Here is a 14,308-nt window from a genome sequence, read left to right as displayed (position 1 = left end):
GTATATTCACATACACATGAAAATACTTGGGTATGGAGTGTTCATGAAAATAGATGGTATGGAGATGAAAAATAAATCATTAAGTGTTATGCACTTGACTATTTATTATGATACAGAAAATTAGCATCTATCCAAATATTTTCTCATTATTATTAAGAACAGGAACAGAATAGGAGCCTCCTGAAAATATATGGGGGGATGCACACATACATACATGTCCCAGTACTCTCATTCCCTTCGCCAGCTAACTGATCTTTGCTTATGGCTTAGAGCATTTGACAGAGTAAGTTAGGAAGTCAGTTTTAATTGAAGGACTTTCCAAAAAGTCACTATTAGTGTCATTGTCCTGATGCCATTTTTTCTCACTTGTAAGATTTGTCATCTAGTCTAGACTTTCATATCTAAGCATATAAAATCAAGGATGTTAGAAGAACCACATAATCCACCCATGTAATATTCCTAGAAAGATTATGTATTGACTTCGACAATATAGAGGAAATAGGAAAGGACAAAACAGGAAAGGCTTCAACTATCAAGGACAATATATAGGTACTATTTTATTTTTGTAGTGCTGATTTGAAAGAGAAGAGCTGAAGTTCACAAGCCCCTGCGTGTGGACAGCAGGACCTTGCTCTTAGCTCCTCTCTGATTCCCATCCCTGATTGTCCCAACCCTTCTAAGCCTCTGACTTTTCCATACGATGACTGTTTCTACACCCCCCTGCCCAGGAACATAGAATTGGGGCTGCCTGCTGGCCTTATTCTTGATATTTTTTGCAGATAAGTTTTGAGCGGATGGATGGATGGAGGGATATAGCTCATCAAGCCTGAATGTGTAGGTTAGATGGGACTTCTGTTTGTCAGAAACACCTAATGACTTCACTAGATCTTGTAACATATAAGGTTCTTAACTTGGGGTTGTTTTTCCCAATAGCATTTTAATCACTATTCACAAAAGTCATACACTGATTGTTAGGAGAAAATTAGACAGAATTCATAGATTAGGCAATTAGATTGTTTCCAGTTTTGTCATCATCTGTAATGTCAGGATAAATGTGGTTTTCATTAAATATTTCTACCTTACTTCATTTTCTGGTGTGGAAGCAGAATGGCCAAAGGAATTTGGAATATAAGTCTTAAAAACATTCTATAGGATCTTTATTTTGAGGCATCTGGTAAAAAACATAATCAAAACATAGAGACACCTGAGTTTGAATCTCCCCCCTCTACCAAGTACTACCATATGCCTAGATAGGTCATTCACTCTTCCTAACAGTCAGTTTCTTCATCTATATAAAATGGGAATAATGCTATAATCTAAGAGGGCACTATGAGGGTTAAATATGATTAGGAATGTAAGTACTTAACAGAGTGCCTCAGTGAATGTTCATTATTTTTTTTAAATGACCAAAAAGTGGGAGAAAAGCCAGCTGGCCAGAGTTTATGCCCCTATAGATGTGGAGCTCACACTTGATATTTTCCTGCACACAGTTTTGATTCTAAAAAGAGGTCAAAGGAACTAGATGATGATTCTTTAATTAAGCATGGAGAGAAAAACCAGAATTTGATTAAACTGTGATTATAAATCAGGGAAGATTGTTGAGGAAAACTCAGCTGCCATTTCTGTTGAGCAGCTTCAAACTTGATATAACACGCATTCATATCAATCATTGTCATGGCAATTAAACTATTTTACTTTATTAAAAATCCTCAAACCTCTTTTTTCTTATTTCAGGTTAACTACAGCAATGTGCAATGAAGTGGCTTCCTTATCCAAGAAGTTTACCAAGTTTTTAACAACTGTTGGGGTGAGATTATAATATTGATCTTTTTTTTTTTTTCAAAAACTTTACCTTTTTAAGGGAAGTAGGTCTGAAAGAAAGAGTGGAATATGCAGCACCTTTTCATTATTGTTGTTGTTCTTCCTAGATATAAATGACAGTAGAGCATATTTTGACACATTTTTATAAATATATATATAAAATAAGTATAACTTGTTCCAGCTAGGATCCCGTTCTTGTGGTTGTACATGATGTGGAGTTACACTGGCTGTGTATTCATATATGAACATAGGAAAGTTGTGTCCAATTCATTCTACTGGCGTTCCTCTTCCCATCCCTCTTTCTTCCCTTCATTCCCCTTTGTCTGTTCCAATGAACTTCTGTTCTTCCCCTCCCTTATTGTGGATTAGCGTCCACATATCAGAAAGAACATTTAGCCTTTGTTTTTTGGGGACTGGCTTGTCTCGCTTAGCATGATAATCTCCAGTTCCATCCATTTACCAGAAAATGCCATAATTTCATTCTTCTTTATTGCTGAGTAATATTCCATTGTGTGCAGTACTTTTTTGGGGACCTCCACAGACAGAAGCCATGCCAGGATGTTTGCTAAAATTAGGCCAAGAGCACCTTGTCTAACATTAGGCAGCCTAGCGCTCTCCTCCCACCAGGTTCTAGTCCCATGTCTCAGACATCTGAGACTATTGAGTGAGTTTTCAGATCTCTGTGGGCCTGGTTTTCATAGTTTGTTAATAAATAAATAGTGTCAGGGGCAAGAGGTATAGCTCAGTGTTAGAGCACTTTCCCTGGGTTCAGTCCCCAGCACTGTGAAATAAAGTGTCAAATGAAAATCCCTTTCATTACTTAATATCTGTGATATATTAAAATAATTAATCTTGGGTTTTATTATTCACTGTACCCTCAGTCTATCTTATAATCTACACAGTTTATTTTGGAAGTATTGCCACACTTCAGCTTTAACCAAAAAAACATTAACAACAGGGTTTAAATCCTGTTTTAGTAATGGTGTTTTTTTGGTTCTAAGTATGTTAGTTTTCCAGGACTACTATAACAACGTGCCACAAACTGGGTAGCATAAAAACTGAAATTTACTCTCACAGATCTGGACACTAGAAGTCTGAAACCTGGGTATCAGCAGGGCAATGCTCTCTCTGAAGACTCTAGGGGAGGATCCTTCTCAGCTTCTTCCAGCTTCTGGGAGCCCAAAGCTTTCGTGGGTTTGTGACTAAAAACCTCCAGTATCTCTGTCTTCCTATGATCATTTTCTCCTTGTGGGTCTTCACATTGTTTTGCTCCATGAATGTCTGTGTCCAGATTTTCCTCTTCTTGTAAGGACATCATTCATGTTGGATTAGAGTGTGATCGATATGGCTGCAACAACCCTTTCTCCAAATAAGATCATAGTCTGAGGTCCTTGGGTTTAGAACTTCAATGTGTATTTCCTTTTCAGGAGGGCACATTTCAACCCAAAGCAAGAAGCAACAGAAGCAAATTCTAAATGTTTTAGATTAAAATGGGGCTTTATGAAAGGTAGTGGAAAACCTCCAGAGCTCATACACATGCTCTAAAAGTGTTGCTATGAATGTGACTCAACAACAGCAGTTCCCAGTCCCTGTGTCTCTCCATTCAGATTCCTATTTCCTGAGTGAGAAGGTTTCTGAGGCTGATCAGCATGGGTCAAAGGTTCACCTTGATATCACTCAGCAGTGACTAGGGACAGGGTCATATCATGAAGACCCACCTGGCTATGGAGTGCACCCCTTTCCCCTTACGGGAAGTACCCAAGAACAGTTCTTTGAAGAAGCCAAAAATAATTGTGTACCCCATGCTTCTATAGATGACTCGGTTAACAAAGGGGTGAGCTACACACTGCCTATTCATTGTGCTTTCAAGGAACCTGGTTTGACCCTTCTCTTTTGCAAAATAGCAGCTTTTACATTTGTCTAATTTTAGACCTTCAGCCATAGACCTTCACTGTATGCAAGCAGTGAGGGGGGAGATGGAAGTTCACGAAGAGGATGCATTAGTGGGCTCAGTGTCGTCCAAGTTACTCAGTGCCCACGGACATCAGTGGAAATGCTAGGTTTACAAAGAGGTGTGAGGGCTTAATCAGGAACTGGATAGACTTGGCAATTCAGGTTCCCAGGGCTCTCTTGTTCTCTACCCTTGCTCCTTCACACAGTTCACTAGATGAGGAAACCAAGGCCCAGAGGGGTGATCCACAGGTCACCCAGGCCTCTCAGTTGATTTCTCAATCAGCTGCCCATCAGATGCACCAGACAGAGAGCCAATTGTTTGGTGTTCTGTGATCATCTAGGGGAGTGTGTATGTGTGTATATGTTTATATATGTTTATATGCCTTATGTTAATTTATCTACATTAGTGAAAAATTTTCATAGTATTGTTTTCCCTTCCTTTTCACATATTATATTCCAGCACTGTGTTTCTCAAACCTTAATGGGCACACAAATCACCTGGAGACCTTGTTAAAATGCACATTCTGATTCAATACACCTGGGATGAACACTGAGCGGCTTCATTGCTAATAAGCTCTCAGATGATTAGAATGTTCCTGACCCCCAGTCCACATTTTATGTAGCAAGGCTCTAGCAGATGGTGTGTACTTGAACTTGTATAAGTGTGCATATGTATGGTTGTGTACAAACGTTTGCATGCACAAAACCAGGACCACACACAGTATCATTTAGGAGAAAGAAAAACCTGAATCTAAAATAGAATATCCTGAAATTTCATCTCACCACAATAATGCCCCTAATCTTGTGCTATGATGAATCATTTGCATCAAGTCATTGTTTCTGTTCTCTAAAACAGCCATTATTCATAACTTGAAGATAATGAGTATATATCGCTCTCCAGACTCTATTTAAATTGCCTGCACATCTCATTGATTCTGAAAACCAATGTCATTTTATTGCCCTCATTTTGATTATATTTTAGAGGTTTATTGATAATCAAATAAACATGAAAGCAAATACCATAATAGATTCTCTGGTTACTTACTAAAATGACTGGGTTTTTAAAGAGTTTTTTCCCAAGACTCCATTACAGTTTCCTCTGTAGGGCATTACTTTACCTTCAATATGTCAATGAAAGTGGTCTGCTCTGGGAAGAGATATTTAATTTATATGCTTTTGTTTGCCATAAACTCTTGCATTACAGTAAGGGAAACCGACATATTAAACGTATTCTGTCTCTCCAGTTCCTTTAATAATTTATCATCTAAAAGTAGGTTGAATATTTTATTTTTTAAAATTCTTTTTGTGGTTGTAGATGGACAGAATGCCTTTTTTTTAAAATTTATTTATGTGGTGCTGAGGATCGAACCCAATGCCTCACGCATGTTAGATAAGTGCTCTGCTACTGAGCTACAGCCCCAGCCCCAGCATTTTAGATAGCGGAGACTTGTTTGATAGAACAATCACATAACTAAGGGTAAGGCTACTTAACACTCACTCTCACTTTTTGAACACCTGCTTTTAACTAGGCTTTGCAGCCCGAACTTTACATATATTCATGTTTTTCAAACTCAGATCTGCAGACCTGTTTGCAAAATATATTTAAGGATGCTATAATTTTGCTGCTCTTCTGGAAGATGCACTATAGCCAAGTACTTCTGTTTGCATCTAAAAGAAGCAAAGGGTCGGGGGGAGAGACTAGAATAGGGCTGAGACCAAGAGAGGTAAATGAAGGACTTAACCCTCCTGCAAAATTTGAGAGTGCCCAGGAGAAAAATTAGGGGGAAAAAAGTAAGCTATATAGATATTTTAATGCAGTATTTTTACAATAAAAAGTACAAAAATGATGAACAAATTATCAAAATTTTAGTATCCAACTATGTACTTGTACAGTTCACCTTACCGAACTCCCAGACCTACTATAAGTAGTTTCAATATTTAAAAAGGTCTGAGTTTACATTTCTAGCTATGTGGCCTTACACTAATTACTCAACCTTCCTGACTCCTATTTCTCATGCTGAAATTGGGATTATTACAGTACCTACCTACCTCCTAGGAGTTTAAGTGAGAAATCAAATGTCAGAATTAAATGAGATGGTGTAGGGGAAGCACCAAATACGAAGCCTGGCCTACACAGCCAGCATTCCGCACCTCCCCTTCTAAGAGATCCTCCAACAGAGCCAGTGTCTTACATTTTATTTTACATGGCAAGCCTTGCAGCCCAAGCCCCTAATCTGTCAATTTCATACTTTTGATCCCACAGAGCAAGAAGAAGGCTGAGGTTCTTAACCCCATGATCAATAGCGTGTTGTTAGAGGTAAGTAGCCACAGGAGAGGGGGCGCTTCTGATCAAAGCCAAGGTGGAAGCTACAGTTTTTTTCCTTCTTTGTCTTTCTCCCAGGCACCACGTTGTATTGCAATTTCAAAATCTTATCACCAACAGTCTCTTTTGAGAACGGTGGTGTAGCTCAACCAGCTGTAAATCCTCTGGTGAAGCAACAATACCCAATTTTCGAGAATCCCTGATTATAAAAAGAAATGCTAAGCTTGCATGTTATTTCCATCACTGTTTCCTCTGGCAGAGGCGGATTTCTGCTGTTTCAAGTTGACACTAGATTCAACAATATGATTATTGGCTGCGATGAGGGCTCCTTGCTCGGTGGTGATTTTTGTTAAAATGGGCCCTTCCCTCCATTCACAGTGACCTTTGGCTTAACTGGGCCTGAGCTCCAGGCTGGTTAAAAAAAAAAAAAAAATGACAACCAGGCTATTTCCCCTCTGTGCAGTGACCAGGCCACCATCCCCTATCTGCCTGCTCACCAGGGGCTGTACTGACACAGAGCTGTCCCAACACTGCTCTGGCTTTGCCAAAAACAGTGATGTGTGGAGAAGGAAAAAGGCTCAGGAAGCCACCTCAGTGGTGGAGTATGGGCTCTGTGCTCTACCTGTGGAGGGTGGAGGAAATCTTCCATCAGGGGCCATACTGTAAGAAACGGGCCCATCTCTGGCCACAGTGCACCCACCTGAAGCCACAAGATGTTCGCAGCCAGAGGCTGAACACCAGCCAGGCATATACCGTGGTGTCTTCCTTTCTGAAGTTGACATCAATGGCAGACTTTGGAAATTACAAAACTTGGGAAGGGACTACCTAAATATTTATAGTAGCATTGTGAAGACTTGTGTCCTCAAAAAACAGCCCAGGCACAAAAATAACAAGTGGGGGCGCTGAGTGCTATGTTTAGGACACAGCCACACAGTGGAATAAAGTCAACTGGAAGGGACGTCCAGCAGGCAGACGCAGCTAAGAGTAAGCACTGGCAGCGAGAAGCAGAATATGGGACAGGAAACTCCCTCCCTGGTTGCCAGAGAGCATTAGATTAATTGTTCACAAGATTGAGGTCCCATGTTTACTCATCCCCCCGTATAGAAGTCTTCATATACATTAGTTACACTAAATTTATCTATTTATTTTATTTATCTATTTTTGTAGTGGGGCTGGGATCAAACCCAGGGCCTCACACATATTAGACCAACACTAGCACTGGACTATATTCTCCAGCCCCACCCTAAACTTGAAATGGCCTCTCTGTTTAATACTGTTTGGTAGCCTACCACAGTGCATAAACGGCATGCTACTAGAGTATTAAACTGAGAAGCCATTTAAAGTTTATACCATAAAGTTTAAAGGCCATATCAGCTATCCAAACCAAGCAGAAAACACCAACACTCATGGGTGGATGACACTGTTCAAGGATTTGCCATGAATAATTCTACCATGATATTTTCCAGTTAGCTTAATGCACACCATTTGGTTTATCCAGCGATGGGTTAACACAGGACCTCCTTCATACTGTGCCTTCCTGAGATTTCAGAGCAGTAAGCTGACCTGGGGAAGCGGTGGATTTCACTGATATATGTACACCGATGTGCTTTAAAAGCCCCTGTGGCTTTTAAGCAATTCACCTCATTTTGAGTGAATTCTTCTCTGTAAGTATAAACAAGAGCAAAAATACTCCGTCTAGAAGAATGTGTTTACATTTGCTGTAAGCACCGATGTTATAAACATTTCATAATGTTCTTCTCAAACGGAAAGGAACATCATCCAATTGGGAGGATTGTCGAAGTCAAGGCTGACAGCAAGAGTAACCTTGGGCTGTGTTCTTTCCCTCTCAGGGCTGCAACAGCACAACCTACATTCAGGACGCCTTCCAGCTGCTGCTGCCTGTCCTGCAGGTGTCACACATCCAGACCAATTGCCAGACTCCAGCCAGTTAAAGGAAAGGGCAGGTCCCACGGCTTCATTGAGCACCATGCAAGGGGATGTTTTCAACACAACCGGCCACACACACCCATTTTTGAGGACACTACAAAGCAATTTTGCACAGACAGTATTGAGAATGCAAGTTTAAAGAGAGTTGTCATTTCTCTTAATGTAGAGGGTCGTTTTTACAAATAATTGTGTTTTCTTTATGTTAATTTAAAGTTTCACCAGCTCATAATGAAGTTTTCCCTTATGAAATTCATTCACTAGTATTCATTCATGTCCATCCTCCTAGTCAAGCATGTGTATTTAGTTAGAAATTCAGAAGCAGACCCTGGCTTTCTTTTAATCGTTCAAATTTCTACCTTTAAATGTCACATTCTTATAAGCATTACTTTAAATCAATTCTTGTACTGAACTTTGCCTTATTCCATAAATGTCATGGGCAAAAATAACACTACTTACAGATTTTACCCAGTATGACAAAAAAGAAACCTAAATATCTCTTTATCACCATTCATTCTTGCAACAATCATTTATTGAGCACATACTGTGTTCAGAATAAAAGAACATGAACTCACCCCCATAGAGACAAATATTCAGATAGAGGGTTTACAATAATTCTTAAAATATTTGAAAACACTAAAACTTTTTCTAATCCTCAAAACATTTGAAGAACAAGGTAAATTTATAGTGTTTTCAGTAGTCTGTCAGTTTATCTTCCTACTTTCCTTAAACTTATTTTTATCCCAACTTTATATATGGGGTGAAATATGTATGAAAAGGAGTATTAAAGAATAGTTTAAGTGTGTGTGTGTGTGTGTGAGAGAGAGAGAGAGAGAGAGAGAGAAGGGAGACCCTAGGGATTGAACCCAGGGGTACTCTACCACTGAGCTACTGCCCCAGCCCTTTTTATTTTTTAATTTAAGACCAAGTTAAAGTTGCCCAGGCTAGCCTCAAACTTGTGATCCTCCTTCCTCAGCTTCCCAAGTATCGGGGATTACAGGTGAGCACTACCACACCTGGCAAGAGTGCTTCAAAATTGACTTCATATGATCATAAGCCCCTGGTGGCATAATTGCAAAGCTTACAAGTGTTCAAATAGAAAAATGAAAGGGATTTTAACACAGTAGAATCCCATCACTGCATTTTAAAAATCTACCATACTTATCACACTCACCAGTGGCAAAGGACAGAGAAAGCCCATATGTGGGTTGATTGCTCTGTTGATCCCTGGGGGACTTGACTGAAGACCTTGCAACTAGGAGGAGCATCAACAATGGGCACTTCTCCTGAGCACTTCGCACTGGGGATTCTGTGTGATGCACCTATTTCAGAACCCCAATGACACTCCTACCAGCAGTGGCAAAAGAAGGTCCTGCCCAGTGGCTCTCTCCAAGGCAAATGAAGCTTGTGGCTTTGCAAGGGTTAAAAATTCCTTATTCATGTTTATTTTTATTCCCCAGATAGTCAACTGCCTTTGTTCCCAACAGATCAAACAGAGATTTTTTAATGTCATCCTACTTCTCATTAGCATTTCATTTGTCTCTGTCCTGTATTTCGTTTGTATATCTCCTGAAACAGCCAAATAGAAAACATAATTTGCAACCTGGAAAAATAAAATTCTCTGAGGAATCAATTAAAGAAATTTTTTGACCTTTTCTGATTGCCTGAAATGTTTCTGTGATTTTTAAGTCTGAAGGTGATTAATGGATGAAAATGTTACATGCACATCTTCATAAATTCAGAATTTTCATGTATACAACAGAGGAAATAATTTTGATTTATGATTTTTTACAACAGATTATTTTTAGCATCAGATAGATTTAGACAATAACTGGAAATATAAAAGAGAAACAAATATTTCCAAAGGAACTAGATTCCCAGAATTAGACTTCAAGCTTAATTGCACCCATTTAGTAAACAAAAAAAAAAATAAAAATAGAGTAGAAACTTTAAAAAGAAAAAGCAGGATAATTATTTAAAAGAAGTGGTTGGCGTTACTGACACTGCATTTATGTTTTAATGGTATCGTGTCAGAGGTTGCCAGGTGGAGAGAGGGTTCTGTGATCCATGGTCTATGAATTACATTAAGAGAAAATAATCGCTTAACATATATCTGTCCTCCAGGATTTCTCTCTTTCAGTGCTAGTTTTCAACATCACTTTTAAATAATTGCTTCTTTGCTTTGCTTTAAAAGCTGCCAAAGAACAGGATCCAGATCTGGGCAAATGTCAGTCACTGAATGAATGATTTAGCAGCTTACCTTGGAAGTTTTGTATTCCTTCAATAATCCTTCACATAAATTGGGTTCATTGCACTCTACGCAATTACTATCAACAGCATGCCAGATTCTTCTCTTACATCAAGTGCAAAATAAGGTCTAAATAATGAATGTAGTCCTGGGCTTGTGCCTTATTAAATAAAAAAGCATCCAAAGCATATTTCAAATTCAAAGTAAAATGCATTTCAGAAAAATTTGCTTTGGGATATTGATATGTACAGATCTAAAGGACAAAATTGAGTCTCAAATCTTAAGGCATGGGCCTAAACTTAAATATTCTATCTCTCTGTTAGAAATATCGAGGTGCCACAAAAAAAGTCAAATATGGAGATGCTCAGAAGTGGGTGGGCAAGGCAAAACTACTTCTGCAGCGTGGGGTACTCCGAAACCTGGCTAGCCAGGGTGCCTAGGTTGGGGGCAGGTAGGAGGTGGGGTCCACCTGCTTATATACTTAACCTGTCCCAGCGTTGCCCTTCACTCTGATTGGAGGAGTTTGGGGTTACAATCTATGTGATTGGCTAATTTTAAAATTGGGGCGGGCAAAGGGAGGGGCTATAATTATAATGGCTACAATTGGATCCAATAAAAGCTGAATACTGTATTCTGAAAATGGAGCGCTGGACTTTCTGTTTCTCACACCTCTGAGAACAGAAGTTCCTATTCCCTGTGGATCTCCTCTGCGTGCACAGGAAGCTCATAGTTAAATGAGTAGTGTGACTGTGCAGGCCGTGGCGGGAGTGAGCAGGGTTGTGTCCACGGCCTCAGCGACACCCACCAGGGAACCAGGGACAGGGTACCTGGGGACACCACAGCAGCAGAGCTCACATGAATGGAGAAGGACCAACCAAGGGTGGAGGGGCTGAAGAAACATGCAGAATCCAGGGCAGAAGCCCAAATACAGGAGTGGGAGTGTTTCCTTGTGCTTTGTAGAAATCAGCACCCTGAGGGGCTGGTATATGTGGAAAGTCACATTCTCCACGGCTGGCCATGCTACACTTACGAGAGAAATGAAGGCAGGCAGATCCCAGGCATAGTCATCCCAGAGGTCTGATTATAACATCTCAGGGAAGCAATTTACAAAGCGAAATAAGCACTGTATCTCTTCTTTTCTTAAAAAAAAAAAAAAAAATGTATAGTGTGTGTGTGTGTGTGTGTGTGTGTGTGTGTGTGTGTGTGCAGGCACTGAACAGATGGGGTTGATCATAATACATAACTTCAAATGATGTTTAATTTTATAAAAGCAATTATTCTACAGGGTCAAGCTAGTTTTTTATATAATGTAAAAAAATGGCCTTTGATCTTCCCCTTAAGCATGTTCAACACACTAATGTACAGATCCAGGCTTGGACTCGGTTTCTTAAATTACCATGTTTGTAAAGGCACATCAGAAGAGATCATACTGAAAATCCATCTTAGAACTGCTATTTTGCTCTGCTTTTGTAGTTGATTAGAATTCATAATGCTATAGGAGTGGATTCAGACCAGCAAGCCATTCTTCACATAAAAGAAAACAAATGATGTGGTTAGTCCTGTGTTCTATATTTCTAGAGCGCTCACCCCTTAGGCAGGGTTATGGCCACCCTGGGTATGCTCGCTCATACGAAATTGTTCACTAGAATATCAGCTATTAAACAGATTTAAGAAAAGACACCAATCTCTTCGTTTTTTTTCCTTAGACCCACAAAATGAACTAGTCTACCCTTTAAGCATTCTACCTTTAGCAGTGATTGAATTATTACAACCCAAACAGTAATAGTGATATTTCTGCTATTTCAGATATCTAGGATTATCATCAACTGGAAATAGAAGCTGATTTTGGAAGGCTAGAATTTTGTGTTGGGATTTAAACTAAATTTACCTTCATCTGGATCAGAGAAGATTTTTCTCCGCATGAGCTGACAGCCAAAAAGCAATAGGATTATGTCTGCCTGTGGTCACTGCAACTCACCTGACAGCCTGCTTCCTCTATTAGTCTCAGAAGAATTCTGTGCTGCAAAAGAAAAAATATGCGTATTTCTTAAATGCCTTCACTCAGGGCAGAAATTTGGGGAAATTGAAATGATCTATCTCCCTGGCCTGGGTTTCACCACCAGGCTTCTCAGATGCTATTTGGAAGAAAAAGTCAGTGTAGAAGCCAAGGCCAGATGGGTGAACCCTTGGCAAAAAGTAAAACTAAGCTTTTGGCTTTGAGTCCTTGCCATTTTTATCCTTTTCTCTCTCCCTCCCTCTCTCTCTCTCTCTCTCTCTCTCTCTCTCTCTCTCTCTCTTACTAGTCAGTACCTGGCTTCCAGAATCAGATTTTGTAACCTGCCCCTCTCTTTCCTATCTCTTGTTCCCCTTCTCTTTGGCTACATCATTTATACTCTCCCTACCTCGTGTGTGTGTGCCTGTGCGTGTATGTGTGTGTGTGTGTGTATATACACACATACATACATACACTCACATATATATGTGTGTGTGTGTGTGTTCTCCCATACTAAATGGTTATATATATCATATAATTAAGCTATACTTTGTACTGAAGACTGTGTCCTGTGTTTTATATGCATTATTCCATTTAATCTTCAAAGTCACCCTGTTGAGACATTATAATCTCTACCACACCAGTGAGAACACTGAGACCCTTAGAAGCTATGTAACTGGTCTGGAGTTATAACTAGTGCAACAGAGCCACCATCAAACGCAGATCAGTTTGACCTGACCTAGCTAGCACTTTTAACTGCTGTACAGAGTATCTCAACAGAAGAGAGATGTTACATGTTATTTTTAGAGACATCTGAACACTAGATTTATCCGTTTCACTCTCTGGAAGCTGTGAGTTAGATTTGCAGCTGAAAGCTTTGGTTGTCAGCTTTGGTTGTTTCCATGCAACTGAGAACAACTAGGACTAAAGAGACACAGAAGGAAGCCACGTGAGGTGATTTGTCCCCTGGGTGGTTCACGCCACGGGCTTCTTGATCATTTCACAGACATTTACATCAAGCAGCTTCTTGGTCAGGGCAGCGCAGCATCCTGTCTCGCAGGTGCCTTTGATCGCACTATAAGGACCCCATTTCCTCCTCCCCCTTTCCCTTCTCTGGTGCCAGGGAAGCCCATTTGCAAATCAAGACCATTCCTGAAAATCCTGACCCCTCTACCTGCTTCCTGGAGCATGGGGTTTTTAAGATGCTTTTCCTGCCTTGAAGATTACAGATCTGTCTAGACAGCCTTTAAGTTGAATCTCCAATGCCAAGTTCTGCAAAATGCTGATAAATGTTTTAAAGAAGTACTTAATAATGCCTTCTCATCCCTGATCTTGGTGTTGCTTCCTATTGAGCCCCAGAAATGACAGTGGTGATGGTGACGATGGTTATAGAAGAGACCCACAGAACTGAAGCAACCACAGGATCCAAAGCAACCAGTTCTTGCAGTCCTGCAGGAAGGATTTCAACGGAGTGGCTCAGAGCAACAGGCAGGAGTTTATTAGAGAAAGTGAGATAAGGACGCATAGTCTAGGCACTGGGGGGGACCATCTCCGGAGAGAATGGTGTAACTAAGAGTCTGAGATTTGGGTCTCTTTGTTCTTAGAGCCTCAGTTTCTCACACCCTTAAGTGGCTTATTACTACCCTTTCTAGAGCCCCCTCAGCAAGTTTATTTATCACAGGAGGGAGTGACATGGTCTCAGTAATGACCTGGTCACAATGGGAGGATCATAATGACCTGGTAATAAGAGATAAGGGGTGTGTGTGTGTGTGTGTGTGTGTGTGTGTGTGTGTACACGCGCATTTTCCTTAGTTTCATTTTTGCAGCACTGAGGATGGAACACATTCTAGGGAAGCACTCTACTCAGCCACATCCCCAGGCTGACAGCTAAGGCCCTGAAACAATAGTTCCTCAAGGGGTTATAATTAACTATGGCTGTGGGAGGTTTGACAATCAATATTTTTTTTTAAAAGAGAGATTGAGAGAGAGAGAATTTTTTAATATTTATTTTTTAGTTTTCGGCAGA

The 14,308-nt window shown here is 40.1% G+C and overlaps 1 protein-coding gene across 1 annotated transcript in view; it reads left to right on the top strand.

The window, feature by feature from the left end:
* Fam114a1 (family with sequence similarity 114 member A1) overlaps positions 1-9,711 on the top strand; it is a 59,867-nt gene extending 50,156 nt beyond the window's left edge. Inside the window, exons 12-14 of the mRNA XM_026385791.2 lie at positions 1,735-1,807; positions 6,038-6,091; positions 7,948-9,711. Coding sequence (XP_026241576.1) covers positions 1,735-1,807; positions 6,038-6,091; positions 7,948-8,049 — 229 coding nt within the window. The 3' untranslated portion in view covers positions 8,050-9,711. The remainder of the gene's footprint in view (positions 1-1,734; positions 1,808-6,037; positions 6,092-7,947) is intronic.
* The last annotated feature ends 4,597 nt before the right edge of the window (positions 9,712-14,308 follow it).

This window comes from Urocitellus parryii, chromosome 10 (assembly GCF_045843805.1).
Source record: "Urocitellus parryii isolate mUroPar1 chromosome 10, mUroPar1.hap1, whole genome shotgun sequence".
NCBI lineage: Eukaryota > Metazoa > Chordata > Mammalia > Rodentia > Sciuridae > Urocitellus > Urocitellus parryii.
Note: the sequence above shows the minus strand (reverse complement) of the source record. Positions and strands in the feature narration are given on the sequence as shown.